Below are 13988 nucleotides of genomic sequence, written 5' to 3'. Positions count from 1 at the left end.
TACCTTGTTTTAACAAACTTTTTTATAACAAAACGTATACTAAATTAGGTAATATTTACAGAAACCAATTTCACTAACAGCAATATAAAATTTGTTAGGTTCAAAAAAGAACCAACAGATGTCGACACGGAGGAAGAGGTGATTTTGCTTCGAGCGCCGCTAGATGTCAGGATAGACACACTGTTAAATAAGGAACTGAAAACATGCAACAAAATCTAGAAAATTTTAATAATAATATAATAGTTAAAATTATATAAAAGAAAAAACTAACTCACAGAACTAAAACAGTATTATAATTTTACAAAAAAAAAACAAAGTGGTTGTAGCAATTATAGGAAAACAACGAAACAGTACTAAACGGAGAAATGGAAAACTAGCATATGAATTATTAATTTCATGGCAAATTAACTATAGCAATTTCACAATCATTGCTTTCCAATTGAATATTAAAAAAATCAGAAATTCTACCGTGGCGTGGACGAAGCATCGTGATGAAGATCACACGATAATTTTCTAACATAATGTGTAATATTTTTTTAATTACGATAGTACTATTACACTGTTCGATTCCCGCTCAGCTGGACAGTACGTGTCTAAAAAGTTTATCTATATATTCATTTTGTTAATAAATCAGTTGGGTGATGACACCAATCATTGCATACTTTCTTGGAATGGAAGTCATGGGACTCGGTGGGATCTTTGTATTATTTATCTTCATTCACATCAAATTTAGTATCATTCACATCAAATTTAGTATCATTCACATCAAATTTAGTATCATTTACATCAAATTTAGTATCATTTACATCAAATGTATTTAGTTAACTAGTGATTTTTACATCCATTGTAGAATTTTGACCCATTTTAGTATTAGCATTAGAACTTAAGACGGGATATTTACCATATTTATTTATGTCTATGAGTTTCCGATATTTTGGCACTGTTGCAAGCGTCATGATCACGGATGAACTGGAGTATATGCGGTTGGATGTTTAAGAGTAGACAAAATATGATAAATATCCCGTCTTCAGTTCTAATGTTAGTGTTAGTGACCATGTCAGTTTAAAAACATTTTAATATTCATTTGTATATTATTGCCATCATTGTTGTTAGTTAAATCATTTAGATTGTTTTTATAATCATCTCCTTCTAGATTTGCAGGTTATTTGGTTTCATCTAGTTTGGTATTCGCTTATTTATTATTTGTATTTGATTTATTTACAGCACCGTTATTACTTGAACTCAATAACAGTAAGATATAACATCATATATTTGGGGATTAATTTGTAATTTGACTTTACTAAGCCATTCATTTTGTCTAACAAATATATTATTATCCATAGTCATAAACTTGGAATGAAATTACGAAATCTTATAAGAATTTGCTTCTGAATATCATTCGAGACTGCAAAAAGGACTTTATTCTATTCTAATTTCTTAAACTTGCAAAGAAAAGTAACTAATCCATGTTTCCGTTTCAAAAATTCCAGAGTACGATGTTCTATTGATACCAGTACAGAAAATTCCGATCAAATCAAAAAATGTGATCTACTCGCCGATGCAGAGGCAGCGTTATTCAAAAAGATTCAAGAAAGACGATGCAGACAGAATCGATTTTGACTCTTATGAGGATAGAGGGACAGATGTAGCTAATAGAGATAGCTCCGAGTACGGAAATAATCGTGATGGTGAAAGAGTGGGAGAGTTTAGAGCATACGACTTTGAATCTAATTACGGTGACGATAAGATTGTTGGTGGATTTGAAGTTGAGATCAATTTGTATCCCTATCATGTTGGGTATGGATCCAACTGTGGTGGAGCTATTATTGATAAGAGATGGGTCTTAACTGCTGGACATTGTGGGTGAGATAAGCTTTAGTTTTTATTTATAACTTTGGTTTTATGATATATTACTTGGTTTTACTATTAAGCAAATCCTTCTCATCTTCATCAACATGTTTAGTCCTTAGTATGTTTGATAACGATTTAATATCGATGCCACCAGAAACATGTGCCTTTTTTTAAGACAAGGGGAAACCTTCATAAGGGATCCAGCTTTTTTGGGAAAAAGACTAGGGAGTGTGGAGATTTTTACCTCAGTTCATCACCCCGGTGGCCACCTTCAGCACCGATAAGGGGCACCGAGTCTTCCTATTAGACCTGCTTTGGGGTCAGGGTACATCCCTAGAACAATCATGTACCTAGCTAAAATTAACCTATAAATTATTTGGTTTGGTACACAAATTTGAAATCATTATCATTAAAGATTGTAATTTTATTCTTATCTAACCGTACTTTAACTTTCACAATTATTCTAAAGTTCCAAAATGTATCTTGATATTTACTAAAAATAATATAATTAATCATTCCAAAGCAAGAAGTCATACATAAGGGCGGGCTCAAAATATATAAACCAGGGAAAGAAAATTAACGTAAAGAAAGGATACGTACATCCAATGTGGACAGCGAAGAAGAAGGAACATCCATTTGATTATGACTTCCAATTGCTGGAACTAAGCGAGCCTTTGAAATTTGAGGAGAACATACAGCCGATAAAGATAGCTCATATCGAAGACATGGTTATTGGAAAAGTTATTACAGTTACTGGTTGGGGAAATACTGAGGAAAATGTAAGTAAAAATTTTAAAAATACGATTTACTCACGTTAATTAATGGAGAAAAGCTCTACTAGATACAGAGCCTACTCAGTAGGCTATGCGATGTCGGCGCGTCTGCGCACGCTGCTCATGATGAAGAGTCCCTCTGGTAACTCGAAACTATTAGAGCTTTTCTCCATTAATCTACGTGAGTAAACCGTGATTTTTAGTATGTCTTATGATAGTTATTGTAATGATTAATCTTTGGATCAGCAATATTACTTCTACTGTTACTACTAGTCATTTAGAGTAGAATCTTACGATACGGTACTCTTAGTATATATTTACTTTTTCAATAACTGACCCTCAAAGGCCAGCAGTACATTTGTAACGCCTCATTTGCCAATAATTAGGTGATCTGTCTATTCGTTTACCGGCTTGTTCCATAAAAAATCTGCAACTCGCGGCTTTGCTATACTCAGTAATCGTCTTGAATATCAATTTAATTTATATTCAAATATTTTTGTTATCTAAGTTTTATTCTAATTCACCTGGTCTGTCATTACTGAGATTGTAGTTTAGGTTTGAACTCTAAAATCTTGTTTTCCAATGAAAAGAAAAATAATCTGTCTATCAAAAAACTTTAATTCCTATTCCAATACATCACTTGGGACTAATTTCAAGTTCCTACATTGTAACCATATACTTACAACAACATTAATCAAATAAAACAACCCATAATTTATCTACCACATGTAATAAGCAAAAAAATTCTCAAATATAATATTCAATTTAATACATATCAAGATTGATTCGATTTAGATATAGTATGTTAGGCATAAACCAAGCGGTAAATTAAAATCGCATTGGTTCCGCCCATCTACACGTTTCTATTAACTGGCCAAACGTTACGAATTGAAAACAATCATTTATAAACTAGTCGGCCGCAGTTGTAGCGCGAACTTCGTAAGCCTTAACCGTGCGTCTTATGCGCTGCTTTTCATATAAACTTACTCCTGTAATTATTACGTATTTAATATCATAGTCACCAATATAATGTAGACTGGAAAATCGTGGGCCGAGGTTAATGCCCTGTGGAACACCCGAAATTTCAATGTAATTCTGTATTTCTTTTCTCGTATTATGTGTGTTTTGTAATTTTAGTCTCATAATAATGTTTGTTTGTTTCAAGGGTCCATACTCAAACGTACTCCGTGCCGTCAGGGTGCCGATAATTTCAAAGGAACGCTGCCAAAATGTGCCGTTCCCATATTTCAGAGGAAGTTTGACAGCCAGAATGTTCTGTGCGGGCTATGCGGAAGGAAAGAAAGATGCGTGCCAGGTAAAATTTGTGTTTTATTTTAATAAGATTTTAAGATGGAAATCGCAAAACAAAATAATCGTATCGTTTGTTGTCCTAAATGTTATTTTAACTGCACGGTGGGTGCAGTGGCTAGGCCGTGTAACGTGTCGCTGGTTTGAATCCTACACCAAACACCTCTTCGTGTGATTCACAAATTGTTGTTTGGGGTCTGGGTTTAATGTGTATGATTGTAAACGCACCCAGAAGAAAACCTAAGTGTGCAACGTTTAAAAAAAAGTGGTCAAAATAGGCTTACAATTTAAAGCATACTTAGACATCAAAATATTAGCTAAACAAGTTCTATTGCTGATTGTCAAAAAAGAGTGAATTTAACCGAAGAAATTCCATTTCAGGGTGACTCAGGTGGACCAGCGGTAGCATACGACCGTCTTCTCGGAATGGTTTCCTTCGGCTATGGATGCGCTACTCCAGGCTCCTATGGAGTATACAGCAAGGTTGCTAAAGTCAGAACATGGATTGAACAGACCACAGGAATCACATTCGATTGATTGAAGATTGGATTTTGTAACCAAAAATAAATTATTTAGGAACATCACGAATTTTGTTACTTCATCTATTACCAAAGTCAAAAATTTTGTCAGTTTGTTGAGTAAGCTAGGTGTTCAATGTTCATTTTAAAAACAATATTGAAAAAACGTAAGATCAGGTCAAAATCTACAGTTACTCATTAAGAAAATAAATATTACTTGTACTGTGTTTTATTGTTTCTTTCCCCTTACTTTTACCCAACTTGCTTAGCTAAATCTGGTTTGAAGATTGGTCTCACTAGCTGTAGTGATATGTTATACATGCTAGGTCGGCCAATGGACTAGGAAAGTGTTTGAGTGGGAACCATGAATTGTAACCAGACCAATAGTACCATCCAAGTCACAGGGATCCATTACATGCAAGTGGCGTAATTGATGTTGATACCTAAGGCATTTCATTTAATAGTAGTCTGGCTGACGATGATGATCATGATGAGTTAGAAGAAAACTAACCATAGTAGATTAGAAATAAACTACATTTGCCTGGAATTCGGTGTTTTACAAACTACAGATTCTGAACTGTATCAAGATCATCTATAGCAATGATCATGGTTAGAACAGTCATCAGGCTGTTTTGAGTTCCTTACTACCAGTGACGATTATTACAAAATGATGTTTGTATGCAATAGCATACAAACATCATTTTCTCTAGAATCTCTAATAAGAGATTGATGTCATCGTGCTGGAATAGAGGAATCCCGAAATTCAGATTAAACATAAAGATCATTTTAAGTATGGGGGAGCCATGCTTCGGCACGAATAGTTCGGTTCTGCCGGAGTGATACTATGGCCTCACAGAAATCTAACGTGAAAGAACGTTTGCTTTGTGTTTTGTTGAGTAAGTGAGGTTGCCGCAGGCCAAATTACCCCCTTCCCAATCATTGATATTTTTTTTAATGTTAAATGGGCCGACGTTTGGCCGCTATCTCGCCTGATGGTAAGTGATGATGCGGCCTACGATGGAGCACGTCTGCCCATAAGCAACCTATTCACTCGGGCTTTGAAGACACCCAGATTATACCCATCAGGAAACACAGACTCCGGCAAGGAGTTCCACTCCCTAGCAGTTCGCACAAGGAAGCTTGAAGCGAAGCGCTTCGTGCGTGTGGGTGGGATATCCACCATTTGGGATTTCCTAACAAACTACAATTTTAAAAAGGGTCACTAGATATGATCCGTTTTATCCGTTTAACCGACACCACGGCAAAGTTCCTTAGGCTGAAGCAGCAAGAAGTTGGCACATGCTCGACCGGTAGCCAGACTGTACAGCCAGAGAACTCACGCAAGAGTATTATCGAAGCCATTCTGCCGCACTTCGAAGTCTGCTGAAGAGAGAGTAACGCGTTTCCTTCGGTCTCACTCAGGTACTGATCAGATATGGTTACTTCAGTAAGTACTTGAATAGAATAGGGTGAAAGCCCAAGGAAAATAACATTGATGTGGAGGTAACCTGGACTCCGTACAGCACACTGTACTACCCAGTGTGGCCCTTTGAGCGATGAGTCTAGTTTGTCGGGATTGGGAGGCTGCTGTATGGAAACACGAGAAGGCTGTTTCTATTCGGAGAAGGGGTTGTAGACACAATCGCCTCGGCACCTAATTTGTGTAACCTTTACTGAATCACTGGCAGGCTAACTGGAGCTAAGGGCGCATAGAGTGGGAACTCTAGGTGCCTACCTAGTGAATGACCTCGCGAAGCTGCCGACTACCGGTTTACCAGGGCTCCGGTTCAAAAAGCAAGAGTAGGAACGGAGTGGTTTTGTTAATAAGAATCTGACGCTCTCTCTTGCCTTGCCCAAGGCAGAAGACTACTTTTGCCGGGGTTGGGATGATTTTCCGCCCTCAAAAAAAGTGAGTGACCTCAAGGAAGACGCTAGAAATGTGGCAACTTGCCTAAGGCGCTAAGAAAAGGAAATGGTGAGAAACAATAACTAATAAAGTGTTATTTAATCATTAACAAATGTTCATTAAACATATTATGTATATTAACACACCAGCGGAACAACCTACACCAATCTACCCAATGGAAATTCAACCTTTAGACTTTGCCTTTAAAGTTGAAAATTCTATGCAGCATCTTGGTATACGTTGATGTGCCACAAACACTGATTAATTACCGAAAATTTAATGACATCACACGTGTTTTCTTTTACGTAGACCATTTTAATTTCTCGCTTGAATTTCAATTAACAGTTTTGGATTGAATTGTGATTAGACAAATTAGTTATCGTGTTTCTAATACTAATGCATTTAGCATTCGTATTGTTTTTAACTAACCTTGTTATTGCTTGTTGGTGAGTTATGTCTTTTTAAGGATTATGACGTCATAAATCGATTTTGAAATTAACACGGATTACATCTTTATCTCTTTTGAATTAGGGTTGATTATTGTAAACCATTGATTTTGATTGTGGTTCTGTATTTGTTTTGTTTTCAAGATTGTAAATGCTAATTTCGTAAGTTTCTATGGTCAGAAAATTAAGAGAGCATTTAGTTTATCTAAATTTTCGAAAACAGTTAACAGTTTTCATTATCCACTCTATCATAAAATAGTACGTACAGGTACTAAAACAACCCAGAGCTGCGGATTGCCTAGCGTGTTACCGGCTTAAAAAGTAGGAGTAGGAATGGGGTGGTTTTTAGTCAGTAAGAGTCTGACACTCCCGCTCGCCTCGCCCAAGCCAGGATTAATGATTTACCCCTCTTAAAAAAAAACTTTTTCCATCTGAAGAAGATAACATTACTTTCATAATTGAAATATTATAATTTCCTGATTCAGTATCATGGGTGGCTATGAGATCAAAATAAGTAATGCTCCGTACCAACTAAACTATGGAGACGTGTGTGGAGGAGCTCTGATCCACAAAAAATGGGCGGTCACCTCTGCACATTGTGGGTAAGTTTATCTAATACAACTTTGTTAAACACACATCACATCAACGATCTATAAGTGGCCACTGCTGACCAAAGGTCTCTTTTCGCACGGCTCATAAGCTCCCGACTTAGAGACTCCCGAGTAAGGGGATCGAGTTAGATTCCCGGGTCTGTGAACGTATAACTGAGCATAATGGTGACCACCAGGTGACATATTGACGAAACACTGACTTAGAAACTGTATAAAAAATACGTATTGTACGAGTAACATGCTGTCTGGAACCTTTGAATTTAAAGTGAACTATTATACCTAAAGGTACTTTTGAAAAATTTTATATAGTCCGCTAGCCTATCCGTCATTGAAGCTATCCTAACTTTTTTATGTACAAGTACCTATGTATGTTTTTGCGCGATTATCTCGCGTTTGGCTGAACCGATTTTGTTGCGGTTTTTACGTAGTATTTTACAGATTTAAGAGAAGGCTTTACCTGACTTCAAAAAATGGAGGCTGTAAAGAAAATTAAAGGCGGTTTGTAACCATCTTCCCAAAAAGGAGGAGGTCCTCAATTTGGGCGGTATAATGTTTCTTTTTTTAAGTTTTATGTTTGACATTACCAATAATTCCAGCATAGACCACTACTACATCAGAGTCCGAAGCAGTCACCGCCTCAAAGGTGCGAAGATCATCATCAGCAAGCACTTGATCCATCCTAAGTACCAGCTTCGGCATCAGTTTGACTATGACATACAACTGCTGGTACTCCTGCGACCCCTTCATTATACTAAGCTGGTGTCTCCTATAAAGATAAGCAGCCATTTTGGGAAGTTTGTCACTGTTGCTGGCTGGGGGTTTAACACTGAGAAGGTATGGTCTTTTGGTATTTTCTATTATAAGTATGGAAGAGCCATAGTTCGGCACGAATGGGCCGGCTCGACCGGAGTGATACCACGGCCTCACAGAAAACCGACGTGAAACAACGCTTGCGATGTGATTTGTTGTGTGAGTGAGGTTACCGGAGGCCCAATTACCCGCCTTCCCAATCTTCCCAACCCCGATTCCCCAACAATCCTTAGTAAAAAACCAAGGGTGTCCAAGGGCGGCGCCGATTGCTAATCATTAGGTGATCCATCAGCTCGTTTACCAGCTTATTTCATAAAAAAGTTTTAATAATTTTGATAATAACAAAAAAATAAGGCGTACTTTTGGTGCAATAATTTTTAATTTTTTACTTAGGAAGCCGTGAAGTGTCGTGTAATCGATTCCCGTACCAAACAAATACTTTGTTGTTGTTAAAAAATATTACCAATAAAATCCTCGTCATCATTCCAGGGTGAATACATCGAAGAGCTGCAGCAGGTTCAGATCAAGATGTTCCCTATGAAGGAGTGCCAGGAGGTGGACAATAAGTGGTACAACCACACCCTCACTCCAAGGATGTTTTGTGCTGGTGGATGGGGCTATGATGCTTGTCAAGTAAGTTGCCCTGGTTATTCATCCTAAGATCAAAAAAGTATTGATTACGTCGTTGATCGAGTGGGCGAAAGTGTGACTGCTGGACAAGGGGCCTCGGGTTCGAATCTCGGGTCGGCCAAAATATTGCTATACTTTTTTCGGGTTTCTGAAATATTCTGAGTAGTAGCACGGAGTCTGGAATTGTGTCCAGTATATGGCAATAGGCTCATACCTTATTACATGGTACTTATTACACTTACTATGACTAAATGGTTTACATTGTACAATGGTGTTACGTGCCGTAATGTGCACCGCTGCCTACCTCTTCAGGAACCGGAGCTGCTGACTACCTAGCGGGTTTACCGGGGCTCCGGCTCGAAAAGCCTTAGTCAGTAAGTGTCTGACACTCCCCCTCGCCTCGCCCAAGGCGAGAGAAGTTATTGGATGATTTTCTCCTCCCAAATAAAAAAAAAAATAAGCTCTTCAGGAATAAAAGGCGTGACGATACATACTCTTAATTCCAGGGTGACAGTGGAGGTGCAGCAGTCTCTCATGGGAAACTGATAGGCCTCTCATCATTCGGCTTCGGCTGCGGCAGGAGCATGCCTGGCGTCTACACGAACATATCTGATAAAGGCATTAGAGAATGGATACATGAATACACTGGTATATAGATTAATTTGTATTTTTATTTTAACATAAGCCTGTGCTCATCATATATAAGTATAAGAGATCCCTCTCTGAGAAAGAGGGCCAGCTCAAGGAGAGCCATGCTTTGGCAAGAATGGGTCGGTTTGACCGGACCGCCTATGGACCACGGCCTCATAGAAAACCGACGTGAAACAACGCTTACGTTGTGTTTCGTTGTGTGGGTGAGTTCAGTTATATTCCTTCTCAATCACGGATTCCCAAACAACCCTTAAATTTTTAACTCCCAAAATGCAACGCCCTTGTAACACCTCTGGTGTTTGGGATGTCCATGAGCGACGGGAATTGCTTACCATCAAGTAATACGTCTGCTCGTTTACCAGCTTATACTTACCATATAAAAAAGTAACAAATTTAAGACTCTACAGAGGTAAGAATCAGTTTAACTATACACCAAAAAGTCATTGAAATCATCCACTCAATTACCTAAAATCATCACCCTGTTTATCCTCCAAACCCCTACAGAGGTAATGATTCGGGGTGTGATGTCAATGACCTCTCATTGACGTGCCTCGCTCGGACATCAAACGAGAGTCAATCGAGCTCAATTCGATACGTGTCGCTATTGTTTCTGTAGATCGCTTTCATAAATGGGATAGGCAGGACAATCCTGTTTGTTATGAAACATTGTGGAAATATTTGAAAAATAAATAAGTAGAATAAATATCGCCACGCCCTCTATCCCCGAAGGGGCAGGCAGAGGTGCACATGTCACTGTACAACGTACGCCCTTATCACAATTTAGGTTTTAAGTCCCGTGTAATAGGGGGTGAGCCTATTGCCACAATGGGCACAATTTCAGACTCTGTGCTAGTACCGAGAAATTATATTTTACTTTGTCCGACCTAGAAATTGAATCCGTGACTTGCCGAAGCGATAGCGAGAGTCAGACTCTTACTGACTAAGAAACAACCTGTTCCTACTCCTGCTTTTTGAGCCGGAGCCCCGGCAACCCGCGGAAGACCTGATTTCCGCGGCTATATTTTCTACCCTAGACGGGTTATAGATTTTAATTTAAAAAGTCCAGATTTATCAGAGATTGCTGTTGTTCAGACTCTCCTAAATATGTAATCCTTTAACTGGCGGCACGGTAGCGCCCCCACCAAGTCGAGCAAAAAAGTGGCACGGCTGTTACAATGCCATATTTGTAAACTGTCCAAATTATTTCAAATAGAAAAATGCACACATTTCGCTTATTTTTCGTACATCGTCAGCTAAGATTATAACAAATATGTGGTTTAAATTAAGTCATAAGAAGTTTCCCCATACGATATTTTGACTTCGGTACGCTATACCTAGGTGCAACCAACAAAACACTTCGACATAATACCACTAATCACTGCAACCGTATCAAACCTGACTATTGTTTTCATAGCCGCTTTAAATCGCTTTCAAGCGCTTTAAGCTTCACTTTGAGTGATGTGAATATTGCTATCAGCTAGCTGGTACATATTTGATACCGTATACGTGTGTCGTTGAAGGGTTAACTTGCACTATGCTACACGCCTGTAGCGTTTTAGGGTTGATTTTGGTGTTTGTGCTTAGGTGTACCTAGGTATAGGGTTTGGTTGACGGTGTTTTAAGGTTATACCTACATGCATCTAGACTTAGAAAGATTAATTAGTCCCTTTTATGCGATTGCTTGGTTGGAAAAATAATATTCAATGACATATTTTCGTTTTCAAATTCTTAATAGGTATCATCATTGCATCATTGACAACAGCCTTTGCAGACGTCTACTGCCTTTTTTATAGAATAGGTGGTAAACGAGCATACGGGCTACCTGATAGTAAGCGATCAGCACTACCCATGGATACCACTACAACACTAGAGAAGTCACAGGTACGTTGCTGGCAAATTGCTGGACTAAGGCCCTCTTAGCCTTCCACGCTGAACGACTTCGCCACCTGCATCCAACGGCTCCCTGTATCTCTGGCGATGTCGTCAGTCCACCTAGTAATCTAATGCTAATCTCCTATAATGTCTTAGTTTCCTTGAGACTCGCAACTTAACTGATGAAAACTAGGTAGTACCCTGGAGACGCCGAGAAACTACTACTTTAAGTATTTTTGGTTGGTCTTTTAGATCCTGGCTGATAAAAAATGTAGTGATTAGGAATTAAATTCTAGTTTTGTATTAAATGCGAAGAAAAATTGCTTTAGACCCCAGAACATTTTATTTAGCGTTGATATAATTTTGAATACATTATACATACATAGCCTCACGCTTGTCTCCCATGGAGGTAGGCAGAGACAATGGAACGCAAATTGCTACGAATCTTACATACCTCTTTCTTTTCATCAACAGTCATCAGTCTTTTCATGCATGCTCGTCTGTTAAAGGTACTTTTTATTTTGAAATATGTTGAAAATATCCAATCTACCTTTTAAAGCTAATGACATAAGATTCAGTTTCGATCGTTGCGTGTAAATCTACATTACCCATATAATATGCATGCCGGGTTTGAGGTTCGAATCCAATTAAAGGCGTTGCATTACAGCTAATATCATTGCGGGTTATTGTTGCATGTTTAAATATAATGATGCAGATGAATTTATTTAATATTGTACGTTTATATTCAATCAATGTAATGATATTTTGAGTAGTTATAATTAGTTCTATTGGAAATAGATTTAATGCTCGCTTATGTACTAGAATAGGAATCAAAGTTTCTTTATAGATATATTATTTTTGTTTTATCAGAAAAAAACGAAGAGTAGATATTAGATATTAGAGGGGATTGGCTCTCCTCGGGTCACGGCATTTTAGCTGAGTACTGGCCTTTTTGTGCCGTGTATACTTTTTTTTATCAATTATTTATGTTTATTATTTTTGTAATCGGTGCAAATAAACTGTTTTTCTTTCTTTCATATTCCCTAAAAATTACAGACCCCAAAAATGACAGAATTAGAATAAAACCTAGATAAAAATACTAAACACTCTCAAAGAGTTATTAAACTTATTTGAAACTCAAATATACTACATATAATAAACACGAAAAAAGAAAAAAAAATGTGCCCCAACAATGTTCCTCAATCTTTTGATCCCTCAAAAAATTATCATCGGCCGCCGTCATCAATCGACTTACGAGGAATTAAGAGCTAAATGAAACGGCAGCCAAACGGGCTGATAACGTATTCATTCCGGAATTGACGGAAAAATATTACGAATTTAATACCCCGGTAAAAGCAAATGGGAGACAGACAACTTAAAACTGCATGAAAACATTTTTCCCGTAAAATATCCGACGAGAGCGGACGAGAGGGAAAAATTGTCGAAAAACATTTTCCATTTTTCGACAACCTACCCCCCTTTTCGAACCCCCCTCTCTATATACTGCGACAGCGTGTGCTCGCGATAATGTAATTAACTGTTCAATTTTGTATAAATAGGTGTTAGTGTGCGTTTTTCGCGCACGTGTGTGTATGTGCAGTCACGCTTATTCGCACTAGTGTGAGTTTATTTTATCCAACACGGTTTGCTGTATATTGACGCGGGGAGAAGGGGTATCGCCACCCCCTGGCCCCCCGTGGGGTGATGACGATGACTACGAGTCTGCGCAGTTGCTAGAAAGGGACGGGTATATAAAAATGTATGCCTATAGTGCAGTCATGATTAATACTAGTGATTTAACCAGGATCCGCCTGTTATTATGCTCTGTTGATGTATGAACGAATTTTGTAGTATTTCTGATGATTATAGTGAATGATTGCGTTCAATTGCGATGTAAAAATGATAATGAGGGACTGAAAATTGCCGTGAAAGGTATTTCTGATGATTAAAACCTTTTCAGCATTGATGAGAGGGCTCTTTGTGCCTTTGTGCCTAGGATTTTCAATTAAAAATCATTCAGTTTTGTGTTGAGTCTGTATTTGAGTCTAGATTTAAGCAATGGCTAGACTGGCATAGCTGACGCAATGTAGTGTAGATTTCTGCTTCTACGCCTTTAGTAATTAATAGCTCTGGTCTAATGTTTTGTTACCAAATTAAGTTCGTGGTAGATACTGACAATGATAATGATGTTGCTTCATCGTTTTCTCACTTTCTGAAGATATGTGTAACACTAGAATTACGCAGTTGTTTACAAGAGAGAAAAATTACGTAAACTAGTTTATTTAATCGATTTTTATGCAAAGTTAAAGTATAGAAATTGGAAGTACTTAACTATCTATACACACATAGGTAAATATAAATATTCATCAGTTTGTCTGTTTAGTTAAAAGCTAATATTGCTAACTCATCGTTTCAAAATATAGATTCTTATAGAGAAAACACTGCGCACAACAAAACTGTGTAATAAGCTGTCGTCGGCAGTATTTCCGAACCGATACAACCTTCAAACCTTCAAGAAAAGAGCGTATTCCATTTTAAAAGGCCGGCAACGCACCTATGACTCCTCTGGTGTTGCGGGTGTCCATGGGCGACGCTGATCGCTTACCATCAGA

The 13988-nt window shown here is 37.9% G+C and overlaps 2 protein-coding genes across 5 annotated transcripts; both read left to right on the top strand.

Annotated features, from left to right (window-relative positions):
- The first annotated feature begins 421 nt into the window (after positions 1-421).
- LOC118281936 (trypsin 5G1-like) lies at positions 422-4516 on the top strand. 4 transcript variants are annotated; one of them, XM_035602775.2, is made up of 6 exons: positions 455-585; positions 1225-1251; positions 1491-1863; positions 2375-2630; positions 3790-3939; positions 4314-4516. In XM_035602775.2, the coding sequence occupies exons 1-6, from the start codon at positions 522-524 to the stop codon at positions 4467-4469; spliced, it is 1026 nt and encodes a 341-aa protein (XP_035458668.1). In that variant the 5' UTR covers positions 455-521; the 3' UTR covers positions 4470-4516. The 4 variants fall into 4 exon arrangements, with proteins under 4 accessions (XP_035458671.1, XP_035458668.1, XP_035458669.1 ...); XM_035602776.2 differs by having other exon boundaries at positions 547-690; XM_035602778.2 differs by lacking the exon at positions 1225-1251 and having other exon boundaries at positions 422-585.
- Positions 4517-6668: 2152 nt separating this feature from the next.
- On the top strand, positions 6669-9509 carry LOC118281937 (trypsin-7-like). The gene is made up of 5 exons (XM_050699529.1): positions 6669-6802; positions 7288-7404; positions 8010-8247; positions 8713-8856; positions 9360-9509. The coding sequence occupies exons 1-5, from the start codon at positions 6753-6755 to the stop codon at positions 9507-9509; spliced, it is 699 nt and encodes a 232-aa protein (XP_050555486.1). The 5' UTR covers positions 6669-6752.
- Positions 9510-13988: the final 4479 nt, after the last annotated feature.

The sequence above is a fragment of the Spodoptera frugiperda genome, chromosome 16 (assembly GCF_023101765.2).
Source record: "Spodoptera frugiperda isolate SF20-4 chromosome 16, AGI-APGP_CSIRO_Sfru_2.0, whole genome shotgun sequence".
Taxonomy (NCBI): domain Eukaryota; kingdom Metazoa; phylum Arthropoda; class Insecta; order Lepidoptera; family Noctuidae; genus Spodoptera; species Spodoptera frugiperda.
Note: the sequence above shows the minus strand (reverse complement) of the source record. Positions and strands in the feature narration are given on the sequence as shown.